The following is a 17,101-nucleotide window of genomic DNA, read 5'->3' as shown; positions in this document are numbered from 1 at the left end:
CAAGTCACTTGAATGTTCTGGGCCTCAGTTTCATCATCTGTAAAATGAGGGATAATACCATCACCATTCTCACAGGGTTGTTATGCGGGTCAAATGAGATCAGTTTGTCATTTAAAGCACTTTGCAAACCTTACAACCTGATATAAAAGCTAGCTATTAATGACCATTTCCCTCCTGTGCTATGATCCATTCCTCTTTGTCTTGATGGACCATAGATCTGGAGGTGGATGGGATGTAGAGGTCATCCAGCTCAGCCCCCTCATTTATCACTGTAACACCCCTGGAAGTAGGTTCTATTATTATTTTCATTTTATAAACGAGGAACCTAAGGTGAGTCTGAGGAGGTTGATGAGATTTCCCAGGGAGAGAGTGCATAGAGAAGAAGAGAACCCAGAAGGGAGCCTGGGGGTGGGGGTGGGGGTGTCACCCACTCTTAGAGGGGTAAGGTGGGAATGACGATCCCAGGAAAGAGACTGGAGGGGGCTAGCTGAATGAGAGAACTAGGACACCCCAAAAGATAAAGGAGGAGAGCATCCAGGGAGAGGAAATGGTCGTTAGTGGCCAGTGCTCAGAGGACAAGAAGGCTGAAGACTGAGAAAAGGCCATTAAGAGATTTGGTGGTAGCCTTAGAGATCTGTTTTAGAAGTCAAGAATTTGAGAAATGAATGGATAATGACAAAGCAATGGGAGTTACAGTGACTGGAAGATGGGACTGAAAATGGACCTTGGGACTGTTAGCATCTTTTTTCCAAAACCTTGGAAGATCAAAGGGAGTAGCCCAGATTGGAGGCAAAACAGACTAAGGGACTGTGTACTGAAGAAACCTCAGAGGTAGTTATGGCAAGAGACCCTTCTATCAATGTCATGGGCTATGTTTCCAATTAGTGATATAGTGACAGGCCAGTGGGAGATGGCTTTGGTGGGTGGCATATATATACATACACATGTGTGAGCGTGTGTATGTGTGTGTGTGTGTGTGTGTGTGTGTGTGTTTTAGGGGCTAATAAATATGTATCAACTAATTGATTGATTGGCCCTCTCTCCTCTTTCCCCGCCCATCTACAATTCAACTATTCAGTGACAGGGATGAGCAGCTTGATTTTTTTTTTCTTTTTTTCTAATTAAAGGGGCCATCCCTTGACTCACTTCTTAAAGAGGCTTATTCACTAAATGGGTGTTGCCTCACTCTAAGTGAGTACCTAAAAAGGCCTTAGCCTAAAAGGGCCAGGGTTTCCCATTGTATCCTTGGCAATCTCCAGTCATCCTGATGAATATCTGGCCACTAGACCCAGGTGGCTCAGGAGAAGAAAGTGAGGCTGGTGACCTTGCACATCCCTCCCTCACTCAGATCAAAGTCAACTGCAAGTCATGTCATCATCTTGATATCATGGTCCTCTTTGAGAACGAAGGACAAACATTACAGATAGGTGGGAACACTGGTCTCTACACATGGAGAGAGCTTTGAGCAGCTTTCTAAGTATACAGAATGACCTCTTCAGCTCTAGATTCATGAGGCACCACAGTCTTCAAACAGCTGCTCATTCTAGAACACAGAATGTTCTAGCTAAAAGAATCTTAAGAGTAAGAGGATGTAGAATGTTAGAGTTAGAAGCAGTCATGAAAGGGAGGAAAATAGGGGGAGGTGTCTACCAGAGAAGAATGTCCCTCTATCAGCCTTGCAACAGGACAGTTCCCTAGAAACCAAGGCACAAACCTCTGCTGTTTCCTCTCCAAACAGAAGAAAATCCCTACCAGACATAGGAGCCATAATGCTCAGAGGTCATCCTGGCTCTTTGGCGATCTCTCTTGCTGTTAGTCAGGAAAGATTTCCTGGATGAAGAGGCTGGTTGTATTTGTCCTTCATTCTCGAAGAGGACCATGACATCAAGATGATGACATGACTTCTAGTTGACTTTCATTTGAGTGAGGAAGGGCTGTACAAGGTCACCAGCCTCACTTCTCCTGAGACACCTGGGTCCAGTGGCCTGGTATTCATCAGGATGACTGGAGATGGCCTAGGATGCAATGGGAGACCCTGACCATTTTAGATGAAGGTCTTATCAGATTCTCACTTTGAGTGAGATACGCCCGTTCAATGAATAGGACTCTTTAAGTAGTTACTCAAGGGATGGTTCCTTTTAATAAAAGAAAAAAATAACCAAAAAAAATCATTTGATATGTCCTATTTCTTCTCTCCTTTTCAGGGGCAGCATTTGGAGTCCTGCAGGGTGATGTGGAGTACTCAGGCATCAGTGGCTCCACAGCTGGGTTGAGTGGAACCATACTGACCTCAGGGCTGGTGACTGGCATCGCTATTGCCTTGGTCCTAGGGATGATGGTTCTGCTTGGGGGTCTTCTGCTCCTTCTCTGGACTAGACGGTTCAGGTAAGGGGCTGTCTCCTCACCCATATTAGTCTGTCTTAAGGCTTTTCTATGTTGTGGAAGGATATAGGAAGAAGTAAGAACCAGGATCCTGCCCTCGAAGAACTCATAGTCTAAAAGGGTTGGAGGATAAACAGACCCTGGGTTCTGTCTTAAGGAAGTTCACAGTCTAAAAAGAGACAGACCTACCTTACAGAAACATTTAAGTATCATATGAAACATGATGAAATTTTATGTACCAATATCAGGGCTGTAGGGACTCTAAGAAGTTGGAGGTCCCTGAGGACTGAGCTACAGGGAGAAACTTGAAAGTCATGTAAGTTTGGAATGGGCAGAAAGAAAGGGGCAGGGCATTTGAGACCAGAAAAACAATGGAACATGGAGTGGGTCTGGTGTGTCCTGGAGATGAAGAGACCAGTTTGGTTGAAACAGAAGAAGTATGTGTGAGAGTGAGCCTCCAAAGATGAGGCAGGAAAGGTAAATTCATCCAACTGTGGAGGGTTCTCAGTGTCTGACTAGAAAAATTGTATTTCACCCTATAAGCCAGTAGGCTCTGTCCATTTTGAGTACCAGCACTCCTCTTTATTAATGTCAAGAAACATCATGGATGCTATCACATAGAAAAATAGTCAGTACCTGCTCTCAGGGAACTTATATTCAACTGGCAAAGGGGGAATCTTGTATGTAGTAGGCAATGGGGTACAACTGTTGGATTGAACACAAACAGATAAGTAGATTCACAATAATTTGAGGATGGATGGTGTACTAAATAATAATATAAGGACAGTATCTTAGGCTGAAGTCTTTGGTCTCATCTAGATGGGAAACCCTTATCTGTTTTCTTAACTATCAATTCTGAGATAATTCCCTCAAATAAATCTGACTTTCCCCCTTACCAAAGGGATAACCACTCTTTTAGGGGGACATAGGATAGAAAATTCAGGGGGAAACTCTTTTCTTTCTGAAGAAAGAATTAGGGGGGGAGAGAGATTGGACAACAGGAAGACAGAAAGTCCCCCATAGCAAGTGGTCTTTCATTTGAGCCTTGAAGAAAGCTAGAGATATGAGGAGAGAGTTCATTTGAGGCATGGGATATAACCTGTGCAAATGCACAAAGGAGATAGAAATTTGGGGACCATCAAGGAGGCAGGTTCGGCTGAGGCTTTGAATGTCTGAAATGATTATCATGTAACACCAAGGGCCCAGTTGAGACTAGATGACATCGATTTGTAATTGACCTTGTCAGCATGACAGTGGTAATACAAAAGAGGTAGAAGATGATGGGGGTTTGGAACAGTGGGAGCCACAGGAGGATGAAAGGGCAAGGGATTTCAGAAGAGAGGACAGTTTACCCTAGAACTGGTTAGGAAAGTGAGCCCAATCAATGAGAAGAATTTATTAAATGCATATATCATTCACTTAGTTCAGGAGAAAAATTTAGCACCCTGAACTTCAGAGAAAATTCAAAGAAACAAAGATCAGACAACAGACAGGGCTTCCAATTGTCTGACAAATTAACAGATAGATCCAACTGTCTAACCATACATACGTAGTCACCAGAGAGAGAAGCACCAACATCTGGATTTTCAAAGCTGGAGGGCTCCTTCATGGCTGCCCAGAGTCTCATCTGGACAAACAAATACTTTCAAAGAGTAAGCCCCAAATTAAAACCCGCACCTCAGAATATTTATACACTTTTCAGAGCCAGAGGGCATTACAACCCTTGAGAACCAGTGCCTCATTAACAAAACATGTGGGTTTTCCTACAAATCTCCCATAATCAAACTGCCCTTAATGGGCAGGCCCATTAATGGGTAGGGAAGATCTTTAATTTCATTAGCATTACAGCTATGAGGACTGGGAAATGGACTGGGGAGCAAGGAAGAAGATTCTGTTAAGTCAGAGGGAGAGATGATAGAGAGTTGTACTATTGGCATAGGACCGCAGAGCCGTCTTAGGTAGAAGACCTCAGAGGTCTTCTGGTATAGGGCTTCTCAAACTTTTTCCACCTGTGACCCCTTTTTCCGTTGGTTGGCATTGCCTGAGGACACATGCAGTGCAAAGTGCATGTGCTTTGTGTTCAGAACCAATGCTGCAGTGGCATAGGCAAGCGCTGCCAGAACTACCTCAGATTCATTATGCATTTGATTTTTAATCAAGTTTTGGTCATTACATGTTCAGAAACCTTTTACTGCTGCCAGAATTTTTGTGATCCCCCATGGGGTCGTGACCCACAGCTTAAGATACACTGATTTTCTAGGGCAATTCTCCTTCCCCCCCACTTTTTTTAACAGATGAAGAAAATGAGACCCAAATAGATTGTTACTTGCCCAACGTCAAGGTGGATTCAAATTCTAAAATCAGTGTTCTTCCATTGCGCCACACTGCTACCCTATTGATTAAGAAAATAAACGACAAAGTTACTACGAATTTGATTATACTTTTAAATGGTATTTTTCTAATCATGTTAGCATCTCCATATATTTGAAAAAATAGTCATGTAATCTATGTTTGAGACATTCTTTCAGTTTTCAGGAGGTATACTTGCTTATTTATAGAGTGGAAGAAAATTCTATATTCAGTGTTTTAGATGCAACCTACCGGAAGCAATTTTGTTAACTTAGATTAGACTAATTCTAAACATTTCTGCTTAGAGAGATGTCCAAATACTGGCCGAGTTATTCCCCATTTTTCTTCCCCTCATTGCCAGTGCCTTTGAAAAAAACTCTCACATAAGCCCTGTTGGAATTACAATTTCTAGTCTCAAACAATAGACATAACTCCAGTTAGGACTTAGCAAAGGGTCAAAGCTGAGTAAAAGTCTCAGAACAGTAGTCATTTTCAATGTCTTCATGCTGGGCATGGTGGCTCATGCCTGGGGAGGTTGAGGCTGGAGTAAGGTTGGAGGTAGGTATTTGATCTGGCTCAGGTCACACCACAGAGCAAATAAAAAGCTTGGGGACAGCTTTTGGGCTGATCAGCTTGAGTTTGGACCCATCAGTAACCTTTGCATGTCCCACCTAGGCAAGATTGGAATGGCTAGTCTTTAAAAAAAATTTAGAATGTCTGCACTCCCCAGAGAATCATTCTCCTCAAATTGTTGATCTCCTCTTTGAACCCTCTTTTTAAATGGTGGAAGGTGACTGTTAGTCAAAGAACTCAAGAGATACTTCCATTAACTGAAGCCACAAAGACTTCTTTCTTCTCTTACTCTGATCATTACTCCAATTGGGTCAAAGCATAAAAAAAAAAAAAAGAAGAGACTCTTCAGAGGATCAATCAAGGGTCTCTTGCCCTTGTACAATCACCTTCACCCTTAATTCTTTCAGGGAGAAAGGAGTTTCCCCCTGAATTTTCTACCCAAATTTCTCAAAGAAAGTGATTAAATTTTTAGAAAGTGTGTGTGTAGGAACCAGATTTAGTTGAGGGGATTATCTTGGAACTGATAGTTAAGAAAGACTGGTAAGGATGTCTTATCTAGGTAAGACCAAGGGCTTCAGATTAAATCACTGTTCTTCTATTAATCTAGAACATGTAACCTAAAGAGGGAAGGATGGGCAGGGCTCAGTATGCTCCTGCAATGTATTCTTAGACCCCGTGCATTGCTCCATGACCTCCCAGGAGTCCTTGGTCCACCGACTTACCTACTTACTACCTACTACTTACCTACCACAGGCTTACAAAATCATTGTTCTAGGTAACAGGGAGCCACTGAAGGTTTTTGAGCAGTAGAGTAACATAACCAGTCATACATTAGGAAGGTGGCTGGCAGCATGTTCAGCATGGAGGAAGGTTGGATTGGGGGAAGCCATTTTTCCGTAATGGCTCCAGTGGGTTTGGGATGATCAGAAGGCACATCAAAAGTTAAATGACTTGACCAAGGTCACCCAGTAGTGATGGTGATGAGGGGAGCCATGGGAGTGAACTTGCTGAAAGACACCACTCTAGGTCTTAAAATAAGCTGCAAATAGCAATAATGTCCAAGTCCAAGTACTTGTACTTGGAAACAGTGAGGATAAGGCAGAGAGACTCAAGGGAAATGAAACATTTCCTTTCCCACCCAATTCACATGAATAAAAGGCGTGTTTTACAGTTTACAAGCACTTTCCCATCTAGGTACAGTGATTTCTCAGTTTGAGGTAGCTAGGTGGGGCAGTGGATAGAATGCTGGACCTGGAGTCAAGGAGACCTGAGTTCAAATCCTGCCTCAGACACTAGCTATGTGATCCTGGGCAGTCACTTAACTGCTCTTATCCTCAGTTTCCACATCTATGGAATGGAGACAATAATAGCCCCTTTCATAGGGTGAGGATGAAATGAGATAACATATGTAATTTATTTTGCAAAGTTTGAAGCACTAAGCAAATGTGTTCTCTTCCCACTGTATCCATCTTTGCATCCCCAAAGAATGAAAGGTGGAAAGGGCAGAGGATTTTGAGATGATAGGACCTGGGTTTGGATCATGGCTCTTTCCCTTATAATCAGAGGAATGTTGGAGTTGATCCTTCCCTTTCAGGACCTCAATTTCCTCATCTGTAAAATGAGAGGTATTCAGCTAGGTGAGACTTTTCACCTCTCCCAGCTACTGATTCTCTAATTATCTGTATCTTACAAAAGGGGAAACTGAGGTTCAGAGAAGGGAAAGGCCTGCCCACAATCACAGAGCTGGCGTCAACATCTCTGGTGTCCCTGCTGCTTATTGCTGGAGGAGATTGAGGTGGGAAGGGAGGTTGTGTGGGCCCCTCTTTTTCAAGGTTCACCTGACATTCCCCTTCTTGACCTAGGCCCCTGCTGATCCCCACTCTGTGGCAGAGATCGGAACCTTCATCAGATCAAGGGAACCAAAGCTTTGACAACCCCATTTTTGGTGATCCAGCTCCTCCCTCTGTCCTGGATCCTGACCCTGATGTGAAAGTGGTGAGCAGATGTTTCCACAGTGAATTACAGGGTCACATAATTTCAAGGAACAAGAGATCAGATGCTGAAGGATGCACAGCTTGGGGGAGACCCAGAGATTATTGGTGGTCAGATTTGGGAGGAAGTCACAGGTCATCACATAGCTGGGAGAGTCAAACTTGAGAGTCATTGGGAGTTAGCCCTGGAAATAATTGGTGGTCCCTCCCAGGTCTGCCTCCCTTCTCCTTGGCCCTGGGCCCCATATCAGTGTTTGAGGGAGAGATGGGATTTTGGAGAGACGTGTTCTGGTCTTTGGCAGGAAACCATTCTCCTTTAGGCCATTCTCATTTCCCTTCACCCAAAACTTTCAGGGTAAAGGTTGGAGGTGGGAGGAGATGGTTCTGCCCCAATTTCATGGAAGATCTCTCTGGCCACAAGGCTGGGGTCATGGAGGTCATGGTGTCTGGCCCAGAATTCTGGTTTCTGAACAGCTAGGAAGGAAGTGAGGTTGTCCTCAGGGCCCTGGGGGAGGGGGTGGGTTGGAGAGGAAAGACAGAGATATCAGAGCCATGATGGTACTGAATTCCTCTGTGGTCCACGGCACCCAGGGATTTTTCCACCCCTCTCCAGCCCCTGTTTTCTCTGTCTGGGAGGGCGGGTGTTCCTTTCTCTGACTCTGTATGTCTGTCTCTCCATTTATTTCTCTGTGTCTCTGGGATTGCCTCTTTTTTGCTTCTCCATGTCTCTCTCCATGACTGTTATCTTTCTACATGACTGTGTCTTACTCTTTCTGTACCTCCCTCTGGCTTTCTCTCCATGTCCCAGCCCTCCCCTCCTCCTCCCCCCCTTCCTCTCTCTCTGCCTCTCCCTGTCTTGGTGTCTTTTCATCTCTGCCTCTCTTGGTCTCTCTTCCCCTTAGGTTTTGGAAGATGCCTTCTCTCCGATGACCTCCACCAGGACTAGTGGCAGCCACTTCACTAACCCCTTATTTGAAACAGACATCTAAGGCCCTCGGCCCTGGGCTCAGTGAGGCCCCGGGAGCCTGGCCTGTGTGAGGAGGAGGGAACTACCTGAACGATGGCAGCTCTTTTCTGTCTCTTGCCTTGTCTCCACCGTGAAACCTGGCTCAGGGATCTCCCCACCCCCAGCCTGACCACCGAGTTTCTCCGAATGGATAGATGGATGAGCAGGCTGCCTCCCATGATGATGAGCAGCTTCTGAACCACCTCTCATTCCTCTTTCCCCAGCATGGGGCACCATTCATGCACTTTCCTACCAGGGCGTACCACAAAGCATGCTTGCAATTAAAGTCAGACCTTCCAGCTTTCAGATCAAGCCATCCAGCCTTCTGCGGATCCAGCGTTCCTTGAATTGCTAGGCAATGCCCCTGATTACCCCTCACCTCCATGTAGTAGACAGCTATTCATTTCTTCCCCACAGGAATTACTTCTTTCTTTCTTTCAACCCTACAGTCCCTCGACCGAATACTGAGAGACTTGAATTCAAGTTCTGACACTGTGTAACTTTATGCAAATCTCTTCCTTTCTCTGCACCTCAGTTTCCCCTCTCTGCAAAATGATCTTTGTTTCCCTTTAGTTGTGATGATGGCTCGGAGTTCCCAGGGAAGAAATTAGAACAAGGGAGTGTGACGCACCCTTCAAACAGGGGAAAGGGAAGGAATAGGGAAAGGGAAGTCTGCCTGTGGGTTCCCTGCAGACAGATGGTGGGGCAGTCCTAGCCTTGCCATAACCTGGGGAAGGGCTAGAGAAAGAACCAGAGCTGGCCTTCTTTAATAAAAGATGTCTGACTGGCAACATGCTTCGATCTTTTCTGAACACTGAGGGAGAGTAGCTGGAGGGCTAAGTCACTTCTCCCTGGTTCTTTTCTACCAAACTGGTGGTCACAGAAATAACAGCAGAACTTTAGAGAAGTCATGATATCCCCAGAGAGTAGGCTGCTTCCAGCAGTTCAAATTGTGTACTGGAGAATGCATTGGATTCAGAGTGAGAAAGACCTGTGTTGTAATCCTATTTCAAATACTTATTAGCTGTGACCTTGGAAAAGTCACTTACCTCTTTGTCTCAGTTTCCTCATCTATAATGAGGCAGAGGGTGTTTTTCCGAACTTCTGAAGTTTATTCCAACTCTAAATGGAAAAGATCATTTGTTGTTCAGTCATATCCAGTTCTTTATGACCCCATTTAAGGTATTCTTGGTAAAGATATTGAATTTCCATTTGCCATTTCCTTCTCCAGCTCATTTTACAGATGAAAAAACTGAAGCAGACAGGGTCAAGTGACTTGCTCAGGGTCATGCAGTTAGTGTCTTGGGTCAAATTTAAAATCAGTAAGGAGTCCTCCTGACTCCAGGCCCTGCACTCTATCCACTGTGCCCCCGACCTACCCCATCATAAGATTATAGATTTAGAGTTGGAATAAACTTCAGAAGTGATGGGAAGTCTGTATACTTTTTAACATTTCCTTGAATTTCCCTTGGTCAAGGAGAAAAATAAGTCATTTATTAAGCAATTACTATGTGCTGGGCTCTTTTCAGGTGCTGAGGTTAAGAAAGATAAGAACTTACTTTGCCCTCAATGAGCTAATATTCTGATAACATACAATGCGCAAATCACTACGTATATACAGTGTAAATGGAAAGTCATGAGAAGAGAAAGCATTAGCAGTTTGAAGAAGCCAGGAGGAGGTCCTGAAGAAGGTGGGGGGGACAAAATTGAGTCACAAGTGGGAGGCTAATGAAGTATGTCCATTCTGGACACCTCTCCAAAATGGAGGCCCCAGAAGGAGCTCACCAAAAAGAGAAGCGGCCTATAGCAGAGTGAGTGGATTTTACTAGGAGTATAATGTAATGGGATTTGGCACTTACTCAGACCACCTAAAATGAAGGCACTCATATGGGAGATGCCAAAGACCTTCTTCTGGGAGACCAAAGAACTGGCTCATGTGGTCACACTGTATTGGCTCACCATGTGGTTAGAAGAAGCCCCTTTGCATTCATTATCTACGTAGATGGAACTGGTTGTGCCTTCAACTCTATGACTGGGGCAGTTTCCCTCTTCTTGACTGGTCCAGGGGCAAAGGATTCATCCTCCCACGTCAAGTGGCACCATGGGGGCCACTTCTCCCTCCCCTCAGGTGATGTGGCCTGAGAAATGAGTTTTGATATGTGTCCTTTTCAGTTCTAGGTTCAGGGAGTGGACTCCCTGCCCCAGAGAGTCATGGGGACATCGGAGGTCAGATAATGAAAGTAGCCTAGCAGGGAAGCCCTGGCAAATCAGGGTCCTGGACACAAGGCCAGTGGAGGGGTTGGATTTGAATGTGGCACAACTAATATTGTTCCAATTTAGCCACTGAGACTGTCTTTACAAAAGGATATTTACTTCAAAGGGATAATAGCAAGTTATTTTTAAGCTATTAAAACTTAAAATTACACCAAAACTTTTTACTACAACTCCATTTCGCCATAATTAGCCAGACCCAGACCCACTACAGCATGGCCATAGTAGTTTTGCATCTTTTCTCCCCTTTCTCTTTTGTGGTTGTTCAGTCATTTTTCAGTTATGTCCAACTTTACAGGAAACCATTTGGTTTTTCTCAGCAACGATACTGGATTTACCATTTCTTTTGCCAGTTCATTTTACAGATGAGTAAAGGCAAGTAGGCAAGTAGGATTAAGTGACTTGCCTAGGGTCACACAGCCAGTGTCTGAGGCTATATTTGAACTCATGAAGATGATCTTTCTGATTCCAGGTCTGGCTCTCATGCACTGTGCCCCTTTAACATTGCCTTATGACAACCTTCCACGACTGCTGTTATTACCTTGACTAAAACACCTTTCTGGGGTTACTTCCCTTATATATTGTTTTGTTAATATGCAAACTGCAGGAGTGGTCTTGATTTTTCTTATTTGTATTTCCAACACATCACATCCTAAGTGCCTAAAAGTACATTTTCATTCATTAATTCATTCACTCTGGCTCAGCTTTGGAAATTCAATTAAGGCTTAGGTTAAAAGGCTTTAGGGCCCCTTAGTCTGAGCCTAGGTATGAGGGACATGTTATTTTCATGTTAATGCAGACTTATGTGGCCAAAATAGTCATTCCCTGTTGCCCAGTGTGGTAGCAATAGATTTCTTCACTGCGCTATGCTCATACCTAGACAAGACACAGATCTTGCAAGAAACCTTTCCAGAGTTCATCCTTTTGGCTCAGTCATTTACATATAATGATGAAACATCAGAAGGGTAGTTTTCTTCTACCTGCACATCAGATGGCCTTTCTCTTGTGTGTTTTTCAAAGAAATTTATTCATTCTAATGCGGGACACAACATAGGTAGGGGAATAGTGGCTAGGGAAGTGTTTTGGTCTGGCAACCCACAGGAATGAGTGGAGTCACTTGAATGGATATGCTTCCAGAAACACTGGTAGCATTGATTAAATTACTATTCTGAGTCAAAAATGAAAAGCCTGGGGTAGCTAAATGGTGCAGTAAACAGAGCATCAGCTCTGGAGTCAGGAGGACCCAAATTCAAATTTGGCCTCAGAAACTGGACACTTCCTAGTTGTGTGACCTGAGGCAAGTCACTTAACCCCAAGTGCCTCACCTCTCCCCTCCAAAAACAAAAAAATGAAAAGCAGGGGCCAAGGAACCTGGTAGGGTGAAGTGTGGCTGGGAATCTGGGCCTGGCTGGAGTGGACTCCCTGCAATCAGGACAGTCCAGACCTAGGGTGGTGCTCCAAAGCTGAGTAGCTTGGTTGCTCTAGGGGATGGTTTCGGACATTCCACTTAAAAGGGTATAGTTACAGCACCCTTTTTCTGAATGTTCTCTGTAGCCTAGTGAAGACTACAAATCCCTTCTTAGAATAATGTTTTTAAAGACATAAAATACATAGTACAAGAAAGGAAATCAATTGTATTCAAATAGTTCTCAACTCCATGGACCCCAGGGACTCAGCACAGTCTTCCCCCCATCTACCACCAGCTGCTCTGCTTTTAGTTCTTGGGAATCACCCCAGCACTCACAGCCTGCCTCACGCTGATGCTTCATGTTTGTTCACCTTCTACCAAGTGGTCTAGAGGTGGGCATCTTTGTTGGTAGAAGATAACAAAACCATGGATCCCTGGAGTACATCTGAAGTGTCCGTAAACCTTAAAGTGTGTTAGAAACCAAAGGCAGGACTTCTCTTTTTTAGGAGACACTGGTAAGAGGGATGAATTTCCTGCTATTGTCAAAAACCAAAAGCCTCTAACAATTTATCTACGATTCTAAAGCTGCTTAACTTTCCACCACAGTCAAATCTCCCAGCTCCTGAACAGGAGACTACCAGGTTCATCTTCTACCAAATATTTTCTTCTAAAATAAGCAGCCAGGCACTTCTTTACAAAGTAATGAAGAATGAATCTTCCCAGTTCTCTGAGATGGGATTTTTTTTTTTTGCTATCTTCAGTATGGAATAGTGACCTTGAAGTAATATAACCTAAAGTTTGGTTCCTCGCTTTCTTTGGAAAAACAAAAATCTCAAAATATCAGTTTCTTTATCATCAAAATGGGGATAACAGTATTTGCACTATTTACCTCAAAGAATTCTTATAAGAAAAATACTTCTAAAACCTTAATTTTTTACAGAAATATGAACTACTGTTCCAGATGCAGACCAGAATTTCTTGCAGGGTTCATTAGGTAACTCACATATGACACACCTTGCAAACAGTACGGGCATAGTAAGACTCTATTTAGAGTTCATGCAGTAGATTTCTATGTCAAGACAGACCACTATGAACTTTAAAACCTCCCTCTTCTGCTTTATTGACAAGTAAATTGTTCAAAAATGTTCTCACAGTTCAATAATTACAAAGACTCAGACTTACATTAAAAAAGTAAAAACCAGATTCCCCCCCACCCCCCAAAGCAGTAGTGTCCAGCTCCAAAGGAGCCCCTTTATGGAGAATCTGAGGAGAGAGCCAGTACTGTCTGTCAGACACTTAAATGTTACAGGACTAAATGTGGACTAACACTCAGTTTCAACTAAAAACAAGTGCACATCATTAACAGTGTTTTGGGGGGGAAACCATTGGTGTCGCATTATTAGCCAACCAAATCTTCAATAAGTGACATCCAACTGTCATATTGGGGCAAAAGGCACACTAATGGGTCAATGAAAAACTGGACATGCCAGCCATGGGATTAATTACAAGCGTTTAATGAGATGAGGTCACAAATATGGTCACTAAATGGAGAATATAAGTGTGAGATTAAATAGCCACACAAAACACCACCACTGCACATGGGCCATAGGAAGTCTTTAGGAGGGTGCTGTGCGTTTTTCTACATGATCAATACTTATTTAGTAATCATGGGGTCTCCATGCAGGTGAAGGATGATGAATGAGAAGAGCTGCTCTCTTATCTGACCCTTGTAAGGAACCAAGAACACAGATGGTTCATCTATGGGTATTCGCGTCCACACATTCACAAACACATATGCATATGTGTATTAGAGAGTGCTACTGCTCCAAAAAAAGGAAATGAGAAATAAAGGATACAATTTTTCACAACAGTATTTCTGATGTTTTAAAAGTCCTGATCAGTGCCATAACTGAGGATGCAATAAAAAGCAGTTAGTGGGGTAAAAAAGGGGAAGGGGGAGATATTACTGGTAACAGTCCTATATACATGACTAAAAAGTTGGTAGAAAGATGTTTCTGCAGCTGAATACATAATGGCTAAATGAGTCGGAAGGCCACAAATTAACCTCAGCTTTCTTTTGACTTCATGATTCTAGTGATGCTGGGAACAATGTACAGTTTCCTATTATTTCCCTAAAGTTTTAGGAAAGAGTTACAGGAAAAAGGGAAAAGTATATTTATCTGAGGATGTAACAGGTCCTTTGTGTGTATTTCCTATGCAAAGGTTCATACTCTGTCTAAAAGGATATCCGGCTAATGAGACGTTACATCATTCTATAGAAAAATAATGTTGTCAATACTGTTTAGCATCCACACTACCAGTATTTTCCTCTCTATTTCTTTCTTGGCAGAAGAGATTATTTATTGGTTTTCTTTAATGCTTACATGTAACAGATTTATATCACAGCTGTGCAGAAATGAATACATCTTAACTATCGCAACTGCCCAACGTTGCAAAAAAAAAAAGTGATTATTATTGTAATAATAATTTGTTTTCATTTCCATTTTCTTATCTACAATCTGGATATTTATTTTCTTGTGCAACACTAGAGACTCTCAGTCTTGGCATTCATGTGACACGCTTGCTCCGTTTGTTTCTGAATATGTGGTGCAGTGCTGGGAATGTAAAGCTGAAGACTGGAGGCTGGAGTGTTAGGCATCACAGGTTGATTGGTCTAGTCCATCGAGTGTAAGCTGATTTCTGTGTGGAGAATTGGGGCTGGGGGGACCACTTGGATTGGAGCTATTCGATGGAGTAGAGTGTTTGGTGGAATCAGAATCCGGCTGTTAAAAGAAGAAATGATAATGAATACTCCCAAAGACAATCTTCCATATTTTTATATATACAATGCCTTTTGCCAAAGAATTTCCAACTTTAGATCTCCAATTCTAGGCTAAATGGTGAACTTTGAACTTTACTTATCTAGCAAAGAGGAATAGGAACCCAGACCTATTATGTGAACAACAGGACCCCAAAAACTGAAAAGGCAGAAAGTTTAAGCTCTGGCCCTGCTGCTCCAGCAGTGGGGAGCTGTGATCTCGAGGCCACCTGTGTCCTTCTAGGTCCTCGGGTGTGGCCTTCTGCCTGAGTCCAAGTTTTACAGAACAAAACCTTTTATTTAAGGGGATTTGTCCTGTGAAGTTTGGATTCAGTCAAAGGGCCACACTTGAGGATCTAGAAGGCCACAGGTCCCTCCACCCCGGCTTCCATGGAAGGTAACTGTGGGAACATTATACCCTAAGGGACTGCAGGATTATGAGTTGAGGAAAAAGTCCTGCAGATCATATAATCCAAATCCTTCATGTTATAGGTATGGAAACTGTTCTGGGGAGCTGGGGCGAAGTCTAGTTTTATCCTTTCAAAACCAATGCTTTTTTTTTTTGAGCTTACTTATTAGCTTTGGGGAGCTCACACCAAGTTGGAGGAATGTTTAGAATTACTGGAGTGAATAAGATGCCTGAGGGCAACCTTATGCACAAAAGTGCAGGGTGCTGGATATGAAGTCAGATCCAGATCCCTGAGCTGCTGCTAACTACCTCTGTGACCTGGAGATGACTCAATCTTTCTGGGTCTTTGTTTCCTCCTCTGAAAAATGAAGGATTGAATTAGATGGTACTTAAGGTCCATCCAGCTCAGAATCCATGGTTTCATGATCTCTAACCAGCCCTAAGATCATATAATTAGTCACTGAAAACAAATGGCTAAGTTCACACAGTTCAATGACTAACAGGGTGGAAGAGGGGGGAGTCTGCTTGCAGGTACCAAAATGAAAAAAATAATCACTATTTTGTTATTATTTTGCATCAAAATTTTTCCCCCGTGAAGGCAGGTAGGATTCATGGCCATAGATTCCATCCATCTCTCCTTTCCTCCCTCAATAATCAGAAACCTGGAAAATACTGAGAAATTTACTCCATAAGTACCTGTGACAAGCAACCCAGGCAGAATGAATGATGTGCTCACTATTCCTCATCAGTTTAGTAAACTCAGTGCTTCAAGGCTCACACCCCTTTCTCTTCAAAAGAGACACAGAATCTGAGCAGCAACGGCCCCAACTAATCTGAATACAAAAGCCACTGCTTGGAGACTTGACTTAAAACTCCCAGTGCCCTAAGCAGCTCTCTAAGGCTGAAAGTTACAGAACAGTTATCAGCCTACACTGGTAGAAGGGATTTCTTCCCTGGAAATTCCCCAGACCAACGAAAGCACAGGTCTAGAATGTTACAGAGTATTAATGCCCTGTAAAAAGTGGGAAGGTTTATATGAAGTAGAAACAAAAGAACAGACATACTTACTATAACCATGTACAAGACAAACATTAAACAGAAACACAATCTGTATTACAACACATTTAACAACTTTGTTTCTATCTTGTTAAAAATTAATATACACAGCTTCTATTTCTTTTAATCAGTAACCAGTAAGAGTATGGTTACGCATACATTCATTTCTTGTACAGTTTTGTCACATTTGCTTTTATTTCTGCTTTTCTCTGTTATTGTTCATATTTGAATGAGCGTAGCTGAAAATTAACACTGATCAAAATATTAACCTCCCTGCTATTACTTTGGGAAGGGGGTGGGTGTGGGTGAATAAATTTTTTGCTTATGACCCAAGTGCCTTTCTTTTTAAGGAGCAGCATTTACGTAGTACTTTTGGAAAAGTTTTGGTTTGACAAGGCAATTTTTACCTCTTTGTCAAAATCCTGGTCAGGATCAGACATACTTCTTAGAGGTATGGTCACTCCCAGTTCACCTCCACCTATAGGAAAACAAAGGTTTACAACTGAAGCAAAAATTTAAACATCATATTAAGTCCTTTGTATTTCCCTTGCCCCTTTTCTCCCACAGTGCTCACAGACATGACAGGTAGTGCACAAGTGATCTTTATTTACACAAGTCACATTTATTAAGTGCTTTATAAGTCCACAAACATGCCATCCAATCTCTAAGCTCTGGGCATTTTCTCTGGCTGGTGCTCATGCCTGGAATCATCTCTGCCTCCTGGCTTCCTTCTACAGGAAGCCTTTCCCAGACCCCTCGATTTGAGCACCTTCCCTCTGTGAGTGTTTCCTATCTGTCCTGTCTATAGTATATATTGACTTGCTTGTCGTTTTCCCCA

At 42.9% G+C, this 17,101-nt stretch overlaps 2 protein-coding genes across 3 annotated transcripts in view; one reads left to right on the top strand and one right to left on the bottom strand.

The window, feature by feature from the left end:
• AMN (amnion associated transmembrane protein) overlaps positions 1 to 9,092 on the top strand; it is a 92,490-nt gene extending 83,398 nt beyond the window's left edge. For both annotated transcript variants that reach the window (XM_072630159.1, XM_072630160.1), the window contains 3 exons: positions 2,205 to 2,385; positions 7,167 to 7,299; positions 8,198 to 9,092. In XM_072630159.1, coding sequence (XP_072486260.1) covers positions 2,205 to 2,385; positions 7,167 to 7,299; positions 8,198 to 8,284 — 401 coding nt within the window. In that variant the 3' untranslated portion in view covers positions 8,285 to 9,092. The remainder of the gene's footprint in view (positions 1 to 2,204; positions 2,386 to 7,166; positions 7,300 to 8,197) is intronic.
• Positions 9,093 to 13,072: 3,980 nt separating this feature from the next.
• Positions 13,073 to 17,101, bottom strand: part of CDC42BPB (CDC42 binding protein kinase beta) — a 154,806-nt gene continuing 150,777 nt past the window's right edge. Inside the window, exons 36-37 of the mRNA XM_072630158.1 lie at positions 16,671 to 16,741; positions 13,073 to 14,763 (exon numbers count right to left, since the gene is read on the bottom strand). Of these exons, the coding sequence (XP_072486259.1) occupies positions 14,632 to 14,763; positions 16,671 to 16,741 (203 nt within the window). The 3' untranslated portion in view covers positions 13,073 to 14,631. The remainder of the gene's footprint in view (positions 14,764 to 16,670; positions 16,742 to 17,101) is intronic.

This window comes from Notamacropus eugenii, chromosome 1 (assembly GCF_028372415.1).
Source record: "Notamacropus eugenii isolate mMacEug1 chromosome 1, mMacEug1.pri_v2, whole genome shotgun sequence".
Classification (NCBI taxonomy): domain Eukaryota; kingdom Metazoa; phylum Chordata; class Mammalia; order Diprotodontia; family Macropodidae; genus Notamacropus; species Notamacropus eugenii.
The sequence above is the reverse complement of the archived record's forward strand: the minus strand, read 5'-3'. Positions and strand labels throughout refer to the sequence as shown.